General features: G+C 40.0%; 1 protein-coding gene across 1 annotated transcript in view; it reads right to left on the bottom strand.

Annotated features, from left to right (window-relative positions):
* Positions 1-2,221: 2,221 nt before the first annotated feature.
* The window catches only part of scin (scinderin), a 135,384-nt gene continuing 120,771 nt past the window's right edge, over positions 2,222-16,834 (bottom strand). Inside the window, exons 14-16 of the mRNA XM_059972622.1 lie at positions 11,495-11,572; positions 10,118-10,178; positions 2,222-2,573 (exon numbers count right to left, since the gene is read on the bottom strand). Of these exons, the coding sequence (XP_059828605.1) occupies positions 2,434-2,573; positions 10,118-10,178; positions 11,495-11,572 (279 nt within the window). The 3' untranslated portion in view covers positions 2,222-2,433. The remainder of the gene's footprint in view (positions 2,574-10,117; positions 10,179-11,494; positions 11,573-16,834) is intronic.

The following is a 16,834-nucleotide window of genomic DNA, read 5'->3' as shown; positions in this document are numbered from 1 at the left end:
CTGTTTGGTTTGGTCAATGCCCTTGCAGTCTTCCAAGTCCTTATCAACAATGGTCTCCAAGAGATGCCAGATCATTATGTCTTCACGTACAAGGATGATACACTCACCATCTCCAGTACTTAGCAGGAACATGTCCAACATGTTCGACAGGCCCTTCAATGTTTACTGCAGAACCAACTATTTGTCAAGCTGGAGAAGAGTGAGTTCCATGTCTCCAGTCTCTTTCCTCTAGTTTATTGTTTCAGAGGTGAACCTGCAGTTGAATCCTAGCAAGACACATCCGCCCCATTCCTAGCAACCACAGGAAGCTCTTGATTATCCAGAGTATCAATGGTGATACTTCAGCAAAACACTGAACACTACCTCCTCAGTGAATTTTGCATGTTGCAAAAAAAGAAAGTGCTTTAATGAGTTAAGGTGTGCTGAATGAATTCATAAAAGAATCACTTGCAAATCCCCTTTTATTTCCCTTGAAGTTTTCACTACAATATGGCAACATTAGGAATGTCTTCAAAAGGGGCATTTGTCAGCTTAAGTCCTCATCTCTGAAACCATTCAAAGACTTGAATTAAGGGGATTAAGCCACAAGGAAACATGCAGCTATCGTGCAGGCTTACATTTGTTTATTTTACTCTTTGTCTTGTTTGGTGCTGGTCTCAAAATTTTGGGGTCTTATAGGGATTTCAATATATTTGGCAATTGTGTAAGGGGGTAATATTAAATTGACTTTCTCTCACACAATTCCTGATCTCGTGCTATGCATCTTATTCCAAATATTACCAAAGGACAGAGGAGGTAAGGGAGAGGGAGACGGAATTGAACTGAACGTGCTGCAGTTATCAATCTAAAACATTAGCCTCATTTTTTAAAGACGCTGCCTGACCTGCTCCCTGTATTTCCACGTATTTCTGCATTTAAAAACATTTCTAGAGCCCCAGCATTTACTCTTCTTTGCTTTTCATAAAATGGCATCTATTAGTTAACTAGCAATAGGGAGGTAAGGTGGCAATGAAAGCAGCCACAGCATTTTATCAGTACCGATGATGGAATATGCCTTTCTTTTTAAACCATGGCTTCATGAAACTATCCAGCAGGATATATTAGTTGATTAGGGACACTATAAAATCATATTGTTTAGTTATGTATTAACTTTGAAACAACTTGTTGACATCAGTTTTTCAAGTTATGCAACGCTGACCAATTTCACATAAAATGAACACTTTGCTGACCAAATAACCAAATTATTGCAAATTCAAAGGTGCAGAATTGCACCTGAAAAATTGTTGCAGTAATTTGGAAGTCAAAGGTTTATTAGTCTAAATGCTAAGAGAGTTTGAAAATAATGAAGATGTCCTACTGCAATTTGTATAGAACCTTGATAATACCTCATTTGGAATTCAATGTGAGGGCACACTCAGGTTGGAGGAGCAATACCTTAAATTCTGACTGAGTAGCCTTCAACCTGCTGGCATGAACATCAATTTCTCAAACTTCCAGTAATTGCCCTCCTTCCCTTTCATCCATGGCTACTGGATTCTCCTTCTCCAGTCCTTTATCTCTTTCACCAATCTACTCCCAGCATTTTTACTTCACCCCTCCCCCGGTTTCACCTATCACCTACCAGCTTGTACTGCCTCCTCCCCTCCCTCTGCCTTCTTGCTCTGACTTCTCTTTCCTTCCAGTCCCGATGAAGGGTCTCAGTCCGAAACATCAACTGTTTACTCTTCTCCATAGATATTGCCCTAGGATGTTGAGTTCCTCCAGAGTTTTGTATGCGTTGCCCGGGATAAGAAGAAACCTCTTTACTCAAAGGCTGGTGAATCTTTGGAATTCCCTACCTAAGCAAGCTGTGGAGTTTCAATTGCTCTGCATGTACAAAAAGATGAGTAGATTTTACATATTAATCAACAAACATGGGGTTGGTACAGGAAAGTGCTACTGTGGTAAAAATTTAGCTGCAGTTTCATTAAAAGGCAGAGCAACGATGAGGAGTCAAATGAATTACCCTTGGTCCTGTAAGTCCTGTGCTACTTATGGTAGACCTGCAAACATTCATGCAACTTACATGAAAGTTTGCATGAATTTTCCAGAATTATATAGTTATATAATTTTCAGATTTAAAACCACACATTTAATGTATATGTAGCAATTCAAATGAGACTTGTTTGGTCGAATAGTGACTCAATTAATGCGCATTAAAAACTTCTTAAACAACTTCTACATTTTGTAAGTGTTCGATTAGCTTTATTCTTTGAAGATAATCACAGAGTGCAAATAATACACAACAGCAAAATTGTTTGCAAATTATGAGCAGTATAACAAAAGAGTTTGAAAAGCAACATTAGGCCTGCATAGGAGCTTAATGGAATGTTAAAAGCAATCAACTGGGCTTGGTTGGATAATATGCCACTTTCAGGAAAACCATAGCTCTCTTCACTTGCTTCTTGCCCATTTGTTTGCGTCCCAGGCAAGGAACCATCCTGTGAATGTTGGGGGTTCGTATCCCTGTTTCACTACAATGATTGAAGTCCCTTTATCTCTTCCAGAAGGATCTGAATCAATGTACTGTTTTGCTGAAGAAAGGAAGAAACAGATCAAATGTTATAATTTTGAGGAAATCTGGCATTTCTTCATTGAATCTGGAATGTTTCCGCTTAACACTTGAAGTAAATAAATGCAGGGAATGGAAGAGCAAGGGGGCCAAATTTCCACTGGGCTTTTCTTATTCATCCACCTTAATCTCAAAGAAAGAACGACAGATCCATGTAAAATCATATAACCCACCGAAATCCCCAGAGATTTTTCTACACATATAAGTTAAAGGTTGGAACACTGCATCTGGTCCTGGAGATAATGCTAGGAAGCTTCAAGATGGAAAAGAAGTGTTTGGGAGGACAGTCCAAAAGAATTATTCAAACTATCTTATGGAGTTGAAAATTAGAATTTTGAAACACTGCATTAAGATGGTCTTTTCAGTGATGGTTCACATTGACAGAAAAAAGAATTGGGATCTTGCGATATTTTAAATGGTATGATGAAGTCATGTGGTTTTTAACAAGCATCAACCATTCTACCATATTTTATGGTAGAATTTTGAAGTATTTAATTCCTATAAAAAACAAAATACCAGAACTCATGTACATGTAAATTGAGCTTCATCATAGTTACATTATTTTCAGTAGATGACCGGTGAAAGCACACAAAGACACTTAATTGAAAAACAGTGCCTATGTGATGTGCCTAACTCTAACTGTGGGGTGTCACGGTAGCATAGCGGTTTGCACAATGCTATTACAGCCTGGGGCATCGGAGCTCAGAGATCAATCCCAGTGTCTTCTGCTCAGAGTTTAGTTCTGACATTCTTCCCATGAGGATGTGGATTTCCTCTGGATGCACTAGTTTCCTCCCACAGTCCAACAGGCTAGTAGGTAAATGGTCATTGTGAATTGTTGTATGATTACTGTACGGTTAAAAATAGGTGGGTTCCTGGGTGGCGTGACTCATTGGGCCAGAAGGGCCTGTTCCACGCTGAATATCGAAAAAAAAAATTGTGTTGATTGGCACAGCATTTCAGTTTGTTTCAGAATTTTTATTTGAGTTTTTAATATTCATTTCTTTTGGAAGTTGATTTGAAAATAAAACTATACAAAGAAAATACATTGAAATGGTAATGGCTTTAAATAATTCAAAAGTCTCCCTTAAGGCATCAGCTAAATTAAAACATTGAATAGTTATAGCATTTTGATTTGGAAGGTCCTGTCCCCTGTCTGTACTGAGTTACCTAATCCCAGGCACAGTGGCATGACAATTAATATCATTGTTGTTAGTTATAGAAGTGAAACTCATCCGGGGTTCCTGGCAAGATTACGCCAGCGAACCATGGTTATGTTCTGTGGGTTTCGTACAGTACTTCTAAATATAGCTCTTTTGAATTACTCTCCCTGTTATCTTAACTCACGAGCAAACAGGTGGAGCTTAGAGGAATGATGGCGCCTAATGGCGACTCCTTTGCTTGCATCTTTGGAAACAGGTCTATTTCTACCTTCAGTATCCTTACAGGGCTCTTTTGAAGACTCTGACCTGGAGTTACACGCAGGCTTCGGTTCTTTGTGGGAATGGGACCCGTTCTCGGGGTTCCATGACTGTCCGCTATTCAACATGCCAAAGGCTTGGCCTGAGAACCTCGATCGTGCTCAGAAGCCTAAGATCTTGGGGCTTTGGAGATGGGTGGATCGAGGATCGGTGTCATGGCCAGAGACTCGTGTCATCGAGGAGGCTGGAAAACCTTTTGCTGTGGGCCCGGAGACCCGAGGTCTTTGCGATCTTCAGACACAGATCTCAAAAAAAGCAAGACTTTTAAGATCATAAACCAGGGGGTATTTATTAAGTCTCCTGCTTGCTGTGAAAATGGGGGACACCTCGCTCCCTTGTCACAGAGAGAGAGAACCTGTGGGTTGTAGAATTTTGGATGAAATGTGAAGCTTTTGGGGTAACCTTGGTCTGTGTCTTTGCTACTGATTAGCACACACTTGGGCTTGGTGATAGTACCGATCAGCATTTATTTTTGATGGTGGGGAGGGGGGATCGTTGCTCGCTGCCGTTTATGCGCGGGGGTGGGAGCTCACATTTAACTGTTGTTCATTCTTTGGGTACTTCTCTGTTTTCGTGGATGTTTTGCGAAGAAAAAGCATTTCAGGATGTATATTGTATACATTTATCTGACATTAAACTTGACCTTTGAACCTTTGAAATGGAAAACTGTTCAATGCCATTGCTGGAAGCAAGGCGGAACGGCGGAGGGGGTGAGAAAAGGGACTCCAAGCCAGGTTGAAACACAGAGATATGAGACCACCCCCTCTCTACCCAGCAACTTGTTATCAAAGATACATTTGCCAGAAAGAAATCTGAGGACTTGAAGGCAGAATTGCTCTACTGAAGGGAAATGAGAAATTGTTGTGCTCTGTGCTGACTGGGACATGGCTTACATAGAATATGCCAGAAATGGCAATCAGACCCAAAGGCTTCTCCATACACAGGATGGAGTGAACTGCTGATTTGGGAAAGGCATAAGGTGGAGGTGTATGTTTTCATGATAAACTCTCTGTGCTGCTCTGATGTGGTACCTGAACACCTGATGATCAAATGCCGACCACTCAATTTACCAAGAGAGTTCTCCTCAGTATCTGGTTCTTGTGAACAGCCTTGGGAGAGACAAAGGCTATGGGAATAAACCTAGAGAGAAAATCCAGAGTGGAGCCCGAAAGGCAGCTGGACATCACAGAACATCCTCCTGCAGCCAAGCTGGTGCCAAATGTATTGCTTTGCTTTTCTTTAGACTACACTGGTGAGGCTGGGAGGGGGATTTTGACGACTGGGCATCCCAAGATCTCCATAACTTCCGCACAGTGTACCCTGGCGACATCACTCCAGTGCTGAAATTTCCATTGTTCTTCGAGACAGACGTATGCCATCATCATCATCATCTTCACATATCACCAGCAGCTGATTAAAATCCAAAGCTTGAGACACTGCATGATGCTGTCACCAAACAAGAAACAGACCACCCTGACACACTTCATATCGTAGTCGGGGATTTGAATCAGACTTGTTTGAAAGAAACAGTGCTCAATTACCACCAGCAAATAACCTGTAGCACCAGAGTGTCCCAACACAGTATCTTATACTAGGATAAGGAATACCTACCGTTCCATACTCACATGGCACCTCAGTAAATCTGATCACTTTGCTGTTCGTCTCCTACCTGCATATAGACCGAGGCTAAAGAGCAGGGCCCCTAGAGATGAGGACAACAGGGTGGTGGTCATGGGAGGCAGAGGAGCCACTATGGGTTGACTTTGAGTCAATGGACTGGGCCATGATCATATCTCGTGAATCTGAATGAATACACAGACTAAAACAAAATCCCCACAATCAGTCAGAGCCCTGGATGAACCATGAGATCCACAATCAGCTGAGGGCCAGTCCAGAGACATTCAAGTCTGCTGACCAAGAAAGTTTCAAGAGGTCCGGGTACGATCTCTGGAAAGCCATCTCACTGGTGAAGTGGCAACTCCAGAAGAAACTTGAATCAATGAAGGATGCTTGAGAACTGTGGCAGGGCTTGAATGCTTTTACCTCCTACAAAGTGAAATCAATCAACATAGGTAACAACAGGGCTTTGCTTCCAGAAGAGTTCAGTGCCTTCTCTGCACACTGACCATCAAAATATAGAGGAACCATCATAAATTCCCACAGACTCAGATGATCTTGTGATTTCAATCTCCGAGGCCAATGTGAGACCATCCTTCAGGAGAATGAGCCCATGGGAAGTAAACAGCCCAGATAGGGTATCTGGCCAAGTACTAAGGACCTGTGCTGGTCAACTGGCTGGAGGGTTCACTGAGATCCATAACCTTTCGCTTCAGCACTCTGAGGTACCCATCTGCTTCAAGCAGACTTCAATTATACTGGTCCCTAAGAAGAACGTGGTAACCTGTCTCAATGACTTTGTCCAGTCGCACTTAGATTCACAGTGATGAAGTGTTTTGAGAGGTCTGTCATGAAACATTCAACTCCTGCCTGAGAAGTGACTTGGGTCCATTTCAATATGCCTACCAGCACACTAGGTCCAGAACAGATGCCATTTCATTAATTATTCATTCGGGGCTGGAACATCTGGACAGCAAAGATGCCTACTTCAGGATGCCCTTTATTGACAACAGATCAGCATTCAATACCATTATCCCCTCAAAACTAATCAGTAAGCTTCAAGACTTTGGCCTCAACACCTCCTTGTGCAATTGGATCCTCAGTTTCCTCACTTGCAGAACCTAGTCAGTTCGGATTGGCAACAATACCTCCTCCACAATCCCCATCAGCATGGGTGCTCCACAAGGCAGTGTGCTGAGCCTTCTGCTCTTCTCGCTTTACACTTATGACGGTGTGGCTAAGCACAGCTCCAATGCAATATTTAAGTTAGTGGACATCACTACTTTCGTTGGCCAAATCAAACATGGTGATGAATCAGCATATATGAGGCAGATTGAAAATCTGGCTGAGTGGTGCCATGACAACAATCTCTCACTCAGTATCAGCAAGACCAAGGAGCTGTTTATTGACTTCAGGAGAAGGAAACCAGAGGTCCATGAGATGGTCCTCATCGGGAGATAGGGGGTGGGGAGGGTCATCAACTTTGAAATCCTTGGTGTTTTTATTTCGCAAAAAATGTCCTGGGCCCAACATGTAACTTCAATTAGGAAGAAAACATGGCAGTGCCTCTACTTCCTTAGGAGTTTGCAAAGATTCAGCATGACATCTACAACTTTGACAAACTTCTATAAATGTGTAGAGGAGAGTATGTTGACTGGATTCATCACAGCAGCCAGGTATGGAAACACCAGTGCCCTTAAATGTAAAATAGTAGATCAGAACAAAAAGTAGTGGATACCCAGTCCATCACGGGTAAAGCCCTCCCCACCATTGAGCATGTCTACATGGAGTGTTGTTGCAGGAAACAGCATCCACCATCAGGGACCCCACCACCCTTCTCTCTTCTCACTGCTGCCATCACGAAGAAGGTACAGGAGCCTCAGGACTCAGACCACCAGATTAAGAAACAATTATTAGCCCTCAAGCATCAGCTCTTGAACCAAAGAGGATAACTTCACTCAACTTTACTTGCCCCATCACTGTACCATTCCCACATCCTATGGAGTCACTATCAAGGACTCTTCACTTCATGTTCTTGATATTTATTGCTTGCTTATTTATTTTTTTATTATTTTCTTCTTTTGTATTTGCACAATTTGTTGTCTTTTGCACGATAGCTGTCTGCTCTGTTGGTGCGACCTTTCATTATGGTTATTGGACTTAGTAAGTATGTTCACTAGGAAATTAATCTCAGGGTTGTATATGCTGACATATATGTATTTTGATAATAAATTTATATTGAACTTTGTTCTTGCTTGCTCCAAGATGCCTTCCTTGTCTTAGATAATCATGTGTAGATGATAGATTAGAATCATATGTGACCGTGATGCCAGTTTGTGTTCTATATTTTGTCAGCAAACTTTGTCATTGATGAATGCCCAGTCAGTTGGACTATAATCTGCATCTGGAACCAAGATAAATTAATTTCTCTGACCTGAACTGACAATGAGACATAAGCCACATTGTCAGTCCCCAGTCTTCATAATAATGCCTCATGTAAAAATGGTCAATACGGCCTAGTGTGACTAGTTGCACTTCCAGCGGTCAAAAGTAAAGGGGAAGCACACATTTAATGGCAGGACTCTTAACATCATTGATGTACAGAGAGATTTTGGGGGCCCAAGTCCATAGCTCCCTGAGTGTGGTTGCACAAGTTCATTAGGTGTTAAAGAAAGCACATGGCATGCTTGCCTTTATTAATCAAGGTACTGACTTCAAGAGTCAGGAAGATCCACTGTCACTTTCTAAAACCTCTGGAATATTGCATTCAATTCTGGTCACCCCATTAGCGGAAATGTGGACACTGAGAAGAGTACAGAGAGCTTTAAAAGAATGACTACTGGATTCAAATGATAAAAACATTAAAGAGGCTCAAACTTAGGCACGTGAATATGCAGAAAATGGAGGAATATGGACTTTGCGATGGCAGAGGAGTTGTTTAATTAGGCATTTAATGAATAGTTTACTGAGTTTGGCACAATATCGTGGGCCAGCACAATCTACAACAGCTTCTTAAAAAATCAATAGATATTGAAGTAGGAGAAAAAGCTACAGTAATCACAGCTATTTAACTGGCAGAAAATGATAGCATTCCTGTGGGAATAGATTGGAACAGGCAATTTTCACCAGGATAATATTTTACATATGATGCACCATATATAACTCACACTGACGTAAGGCGAGATATCGGCTTTTATTGACTGGAAGAAGGAACCAGGAGTGAGTGTCTATCATACAATGTCCTGGAGACTGAGGCCGAGCGTCAGGCCTCAGATCGCCTTTATACAGGGGCCTGTGGGAGGAGCCACAGGAGCAGTCAGCAGGGGGCGTGTCCAGACAGGCACATAGTTCACCACAACATATTAGGACTTTTAAGTTAGAATATGTATGTGTTATGTAAGTAAAAGACCATAGTAATGGTTCTGGCACACAAATTTCTTCATATTTCAAATGTCAAATTAAAACTACTAGGCTGATTTTCAAAAGAATGTGATGGCTGTTCAGTTGTCAAACCATTCTGCAACAAACTAACTCTGTTTAATCTATATGGTGTGCTGATAGGTTGATCTTAACATGGCAGGAAAGTTATCATATTGAACAAAAGGTGGGATTACATAACATTAAGTGGTGTAAATCTCAAATTTAGGGGGTAGAAGAGGAATTTCCAATTGTTTTTTTCCTCAAATGACATCAACAATTATCTTACTCTTGCCACAATTTACATATCTTTCTCCGCTATCATCTCCTTAGTTAAAGTTCTTATGATTGGATCCCTGAAAAGAATGTGTTTGTCTATGATAAAATGACTGGGTGATGGCCATTAGTCTGCAGGGCTGGAAACTCTCTCTCTTAACATAGAATGGCACATTAAGACTGCAAAGTAGGACGTAGAAAGCTCAGCAAGCATTTCCAGTCAGAAATACAGTGACTGCGACATCAAGAGACAAGTGATGTGCTTGATTTATTTTCTCTGTAGAATCAAGGAGACTTGAGGTCCTCTGTCAAAAACGGGAGGGCAACATTCTGCCAACTGATTTTCCTCCTGCTATCCCATGCACTCTGCAATAGGCCTGGAGCTCCGTAAGTTAATAGGCCAACACCTTTCCACTTATGACTTTGGTAGAAGAATAACGATGTTTCGTCTTCATAAAATTGTCCTCAAGCAAATTAAGAAGAGAAGGGAGAGAAAACTGAATAAGATGAATGTGATGTGGTAGTGTAGGGTTTAATGTAGGGGTTAAGTGACAGATACAACTAACAAAGTAGCATTTGCATTCCTTGGGCCAAATGAACTCTTTTGCCTTGATCACTTCATTATTTTTCAGGTTTAATATGTCAACTCTTCTTTAATCTTTAACCCTTAGAAAGCATTTTCTCTGTGTGACACATAAAGTTAAGGCAGACTTACCCGATTTTACTGACTCTTTTTTCTCCACTTCATTGGCATCTTTCCCAATCCAGACAAATATCTAAATAATAATGCACAATTACTTTAAAGATCCTAAATACCACTCTTTTCTTTAATACTTTCCATCACATTTGTTGATTATTGTATATGTAGACCATGTTATTTCTACAGTTCAACCATATATTCACAATGTGAAGCCTGGGCAAAGGGTACATGTATCATGGGGTAGTGTAACAAGGTGAAGCATGGCAGGATCTATGATCTGTTAGGAACCCTGACAATGCCTAGTTAATAAAGCTTGGTATAAGTCTTTCAACAACAATGCTTGCAACTTCAATGACTTGGAAAGCAGATTGGGGCTACAGCCAAGCTTCATCTCAAGTCATCTTGGATTCCCTCATCATGGATTTAAATCCCATTATGTAAAGTTTGTGAACAGAGCCACTCCAAGTTAAAAAAAAAAATGTGCCCAGGTATTTTCCAAAGCTTGTTCACACATCCTAGCAGATAGGAAGTCCTTTGGTGACCAATATTGCCGGATTTATATGTCTCATATCTACACAGCCACCACAGGTCAGATAGAATTTTGACCATTAGGGGTTCACTACAGAAAAGGATGGAATCTCTGCTGCAGCATCTACTTATTTACAACTTGCTTTCAAAGTGAGTTATAATTATGAATAGGTGTGCTTTTGAACAGAAGAGAATTTATCCCCCAGATTGTATTGAAGAGAAAATGTTTTTGAAATATTTTGAATCCTAAATTGATTGCTCACTACTGAATAGAATGAATGTCAACTGAAAGGCAAACATTAGGAATTAGTGTCAACATTTAAACTGAAGGCAAAATTTGGTTTTATTTTGTAACATTTCTGAGCAACATTAAGATTGAGCTAACTTGACCTAGTATGGGGCTTTTCATTCTGTGTAGAATTAGCACAAGGCTGAGAAAGTGAAAAAGGTCACCTGATGCTAGGAATCTGGGCAACCAAAAATCCAAAAACAGAACACTGCCTGGAAGTTAGACTACTCAGATTTAAAGAACTTCAGAAAGACATTGGACATAATAAACAAACATACTAAGTTTATAAGTTGTGATGATAGTGGGACAAGCTGAGTTTTGTCCATATTATGTCAATGAGCCAGTTGGTTTGGTAGCGGCATCTGCACTGGACTTGAAGGTGAGTTTAAGTCCAGCCGGCTTCCTGCAAGCTTTCCATCTGTGCTGGTTTGAGCATCGAACTAGCAACTTGGCTCTGCAAAAAACAGCCAAATGCTAAAGAAAAAGCAAGGTTGCCACCCGATGTGTCACAAAGGAGAGGAAAAACAAAAAAAAAATCAATTGTATCGATGAGGTTAAAGAATTTCTGATCAGACCTGATCCCAGACATCCAGTAACATGACATCATCTTCAGCTAAATCATCCTGAGTGTACTCTCCTGGAACTTCCTCAATCTAGAGCAAAGAATATACAACCGTTACCATGATGCTTATTGATTAAAAGCATAAACTCAGTCTGTTGTGCTAACATTAGTTGATGAATATATCCATATACCAGATGTCAAAGTCATAGTATCAGTAGCTGAGTTTAAACTGCATTGTGCCTGTGTGTCTTGTTGCAGAAGCTAGTGCCTTACATATAATAAGTAGTTGTTTATAGTTGTAGTATTTATGATTGATGTGACTTTGGCTTGCAGATGGTGAGTGGATGATGCCTATAACTTATCAACAGAAGGGAACACATTTTTAGAGAACCATAGGTGTACTATATTCAGTGCAATTCAAGTAAAACATTCACAACTTCCTCCCTTCTGTCCCAGGCATATTAATTTTTACTGCCATGCAACTCCAAAGGCAACTTCATTCCTTTATTATCTCAGTCAAGAATCTATTTGTCAGCTGGAGTCAGGGCAATCAGTGATATATTCCATTCTCATTAACATGAATATACTTGGAGTTGGTTGATATATTTTGGTCTTGTCTGCAAAACTTCTTTTGGTCTTGGATAGGAAAGCCAATTGTAGCATTGAAGTTATGTCTGAGAATTTCAAATCCATCCCAGGAAATGCAGTTGCTCCACAACCAATGAAGGGAGGCCTAAAGAATATAAAGATTTTTCCACTGACATTACTGAGCATGAGTGTAATACTGGTTAGTGACAAAAGAAACAAAGACTCATTGCAGCATCTTTAAGAAAGGACCTTTTCTTTTGCAGGAAGTGAGGAAAGCATTTGGCTAGCAGATTTCTCTTTACTTATGCATCATTCATTGCTATATTGGTTTGGAGTGCTTGATTTTGCTGCTGGATGTAAAAAAAAGGAAAAATAACCTGTTTCTGTCAATAACATAATTTACAAAATGTCCAAATTTCATGGTTGTACATTGCATACATATTTTGATAATAAATGTACTTTGAAAACAATGTTTTGAACATTCTTTGGAACAAACTGGTAGGAATAACTACATTGGATGGCACTGTTTGGATACTGGATAGTTACTTTTATGGTTTACCCCATGCATGGTCCAAAGTTAAATATAGAGCCAGAATACCATTAAAATGAATCTTAAATTATAATTAATTAACCATTCTGAACATACAGCATATACTACAGTAATATTCAATCAACTATATGAACTTAAGCAGAAAAAAAATCTGAATTGGCATTACTAGATGCCGTCCAGTTGCCCACGTTTGAACAGCACAGGCGTCAAATTTGACAGTGAGAAAAAAACTGATTTATTAATACTGTTGAAGATTATCTTGTTGCAAAGGTTATGGCCAGTTTCAAATAGTGAATCAGAAAAAAATCAGCTCATCAAAAAAGAATGAAATCATTAAGGGGGAAAATACAAGTAGAAATATTTTCAATTCAAAAAGGTACCAAAATCCTCAGATAATTCAGAATAAATATATTTCTTAATAACTTAAGTATTTAATCTCTAATATTCTGCAGTTCAAAATTTTAAAAAAAGAAAGCCAGAATTCTTTTATTGCCACAAATTATATTCACCATGCTGTAATGCATAAATTTTGGTTGCTTACATTTACAATTAAATGGAAATGAAGATATATTTTCCCATCTAAAATATCCCTTTAACTGCTCTGTAATTAAATAGATTTATTTGCAGCATTTATTGCAATCACAGTTACAGTATACCAGGAATAACAATCCATTGACTGAGTCTGTTTCTGAGTGACCTACATAAACACAGTGTATGTGACACAGATAAGGGCCTCAAAGAATTACCCTGATGAAAGGACACCTCTTTACTTTATCTAAGGAGGTAAGTTGTCCTTGACAATAATCATTTTTTTTAGATGTTTGTATGTGTTCTATTGATGGCCACGAGGCAGGGAATTGCAGGTTATATTACAGGTATTCTCCAATTTTCCTTAAATAGTTTTGAACCACTTTTGAAGTCCCACTGGAGGTTTTCATATTCCACAATATTTGTGAATAATGGGCTCATCAATGAAATACATAAGTTCTCCAAGTCTGCAAATGATATAGGCCCAGAACTTCCACCCATATTGATTGGATGTGTTCTCCGTTTCCCTAAAGTTATCATCTCTCTTACGGTTGACCATGCTGCCCTAGATCTGCTGAAACTTTGTTTAGGTCCTGATCAATGGGAAAACAAGTATCTTCTGTAATTTTCCATGGCAGACAGAATCTCTCCCTCTTCCAGTGTAGAGTGCCCTCCTGTTTCAAAACATCTACAATTGTCTCTGTACCTAAAAGGACCAAGGTAACATGTCTGAATGACTGGCGTCCTGTCACACTCACCTCATTAACAAGCAAATGCTTTGAGAGGCTGGTGAAGGACTACATCTGCAGCATGCTACCACCCACACTGGACCCCCTACAATTCACCTACCAATACAACTGATCGACAGACAAGGCAATAGCCCCAGCTCTGCACACCGTCCTTAAACTTCTGGAGAAGAAGGATGCCTATGTGAGAATGCTGTTCTTTTACTACAGTTCAGAAATCAACACCATAATTCCTTGACAAGAAGCTCAGGGACCTCAGGCTTCACCCTGCCTTGTGCAGCTGGATCCTGAACTTCCTGTCAGATCACAGGCAGGTGGTAAGAGTGGGATCTTTCACCAAAGTCCCTTTGACCCTTAACACGGGTGCCCCTCAGGGCCGTGTCCTAAGCCCCCTCCTTTACGCTCTGTATACCCTTGACTGTGTCGCCACCCACAGCTCCAGTTTGCTAATTATAATTTGCTGACGATACTACATTGATTGATCTAACCTGAATTAAAAATGAGGCAGCCTACAGAGAAGAAGTTATCACCCTGATGCAGTTGTGCCAAGAAAACAATCTCTTCCTCAATGTTGCAAAAAGGAGCTGGTTGTGGACTGCAGGAAGAATGGAGACAGGCTAACCCCTATTGACGTCAATAGATCTGGGGTTGAGAGGGTGAACAGCTTTATGTTCCATGGCATACACATCACTGAGGATCTCACATGGTCTGTACATACTGGCTGTGTGGGCGAAAAAAGCTGTGTTATTAACAGTGCCTCTTTCACCTCCGATGGTTAAAGAAGCTTGATATGGGCCCCCAAATCCTAAGAACTTTCTAAAGGGACACAATTAAGAGCATCCTGACTGGCTGCATCACTGCTTGGTATGGGAACTGTACTTCCCTCAATCGCAGGACTCTGCAGAGAGTGGTATGGACAGCCTAGTGCATCTGTAGATGTGAACTTCCCACTATTCAGGACATTTACAAGGACAAGTGTGCAAAAAGGGCCTAAAGGATCACTGGAGAGCTGAGTCACTCCAACCACAAACTGTTCTAGCTGTTACCATCCGGGTAACGGTACTGCAGCATAAAAGCCAGGATCAACAAGCTCTGGAACAGCTTCTTCCACCAGGTCATCAGACTGATTAATTCACACTAATACAATTATATTTCTGTGTTATATTGACTTTCCTGTTGTACATATTATTTATTACAAATTACTATAAATTGCACATTTACATGGAGACAAAGATTTTTACTCATGTATGTGAAGAATGTAAGTGAAAAAGTCAATTCAATTCAAAAAGTCTTGTCATTTGTCAGTTTTTTCAATCTTTTTAAATTTAGAAATATATAAAAGCAATTAAAATGAAATATTAAGATATTTTAAAAGTATCTAAAAACATCAAAAACACAGAAGATTTAAATAATAGGATCCAATAGAACTGCTGCTCTCAGTTTCAGTGATCAGGTTCAATTGTATGCTCTGGAGCCACCTATATGGAGTTTGAGTGTTCTCACAGTGGGTTTCTATCATATTTCAGAGACGTGCCGTTTGGAAGGTTGTTTGACCATTATAAATCGTCATGAATGTGTTCTTGAATGGTAGAATCTAAGAGGAGTTGAAAGGAATACCAGTAGAATAAAGCAGGATAGAGAAGGAAGACCAAGCTTGCCTACATCATACGACACGGCACATAATGAAAGAAGTGTAGGTGGGTACTTAATAAACCAGGATTAGTGCACAGAGTGGGTTGAAAGGAAATTTTCTCACCGTATGAGTCCATTACAAAATACACAAATAATAAAAAGGACCAACTTCTTTGAACATATAATTTTTGTCTTTCTTCACTGTTGTCCTCATTCAGATGATTAGACTTGTAGATGCAGCACCCAAAGGCAGACTGCCCATCTTAAGCATTGGGGAGTTTCAGCAGGCACTGGGAATATTCAGTCAGGAAAATGAGAGAAATGTTTGGTAAATGAATTTTAGGCTCCTATGTGGTCAAAAGCATTCTGAACCCATTTATGCCGAGACATGTAGGACTTCTCAGCATGCAGCTGAAGGATTTCCTTCAATGCGTATAAGGGATGGATGGTTGTGGAGTTCAGAAAGGGTATGATGAAGGATCACATACCAGTCCTCATGGAGGGATAGGAAGTAGAAAGAGTGAGCAATTTCAAAATCCTGGGTGTCACTATCTCTGAGGATCTATCCCGGACCCAACATATCGATGTAGCTATGAAGAAGGTACGACAGCCGCTATATTTCATTAGGAAATTGAGGAGACTTGGTATGTCATCAAAGATGCCCGCAAATTTCTACAGATGTACCATGGAGAGCATTCTAACTGGTTTCATTACCAGCTGGTATGGTGGGGGGGTGGTCAGGTACAGCACATGATCAGAATAAGCTGCATAGAGTTGTAAACTTGGGCACTACCCTCTGTAGTATCTTCAAGGAGTGTTGCCTCAAAATGTCAGCATCCAACACGAAGAACCCCCATCAGCCAGGTCACGCTTTGTTCTCATTGCTACCATCAAGGAAGTACAGAACCCTGACTGCACACACTCAATAATCCACTAACAGCTTCTTTGCTCTGTCATTGATTTCTGAATGGACATTGAACCCACTAGCTCACTACTTTTTATGTCTAAATTTGTACTACTTGTTTTATGTATATATTCATATATATATATTTTACTTTAATTCACATTTTTCCATTATTATGTATTGCATTGTACTACTGCAATAAGGACAACAAATGTGCCATTGATATTAAAACTGATTCTAATTCTCGATTCAACCCAAAAAGAGAATGCTGTAAGTATAACATTTTTGCATGATAATCTTTATTGTTCTCAGATCACTCTCTTAGACAATCAAATTCCATTTTAACTGTCCAATATCTAGATAAACAACTGTGAATTGGTTGAGAGGAAGGCATATAATGCTGTA

Source organism: Hypanus sabinus, chromosome 6 (assembly GCF_030144855.1).
Source record: "Hypanus sabinus isolate sHypSab1 chromosome 6, sHypSab1.hap1, whole genome shotgun sequence".
Lineage (NCBI taxonomy): Eukaryota > Metazoa > Chordata > Chondrichthyes > Myliobatiformes > Dasyatidae > Hypanus > Hypanus sabinus.
The sequence above is the reverse complement of the archived record's forward strand: the minus strand, read 5'-3'. Positions and strand labels throughout refer to the sequence as shown.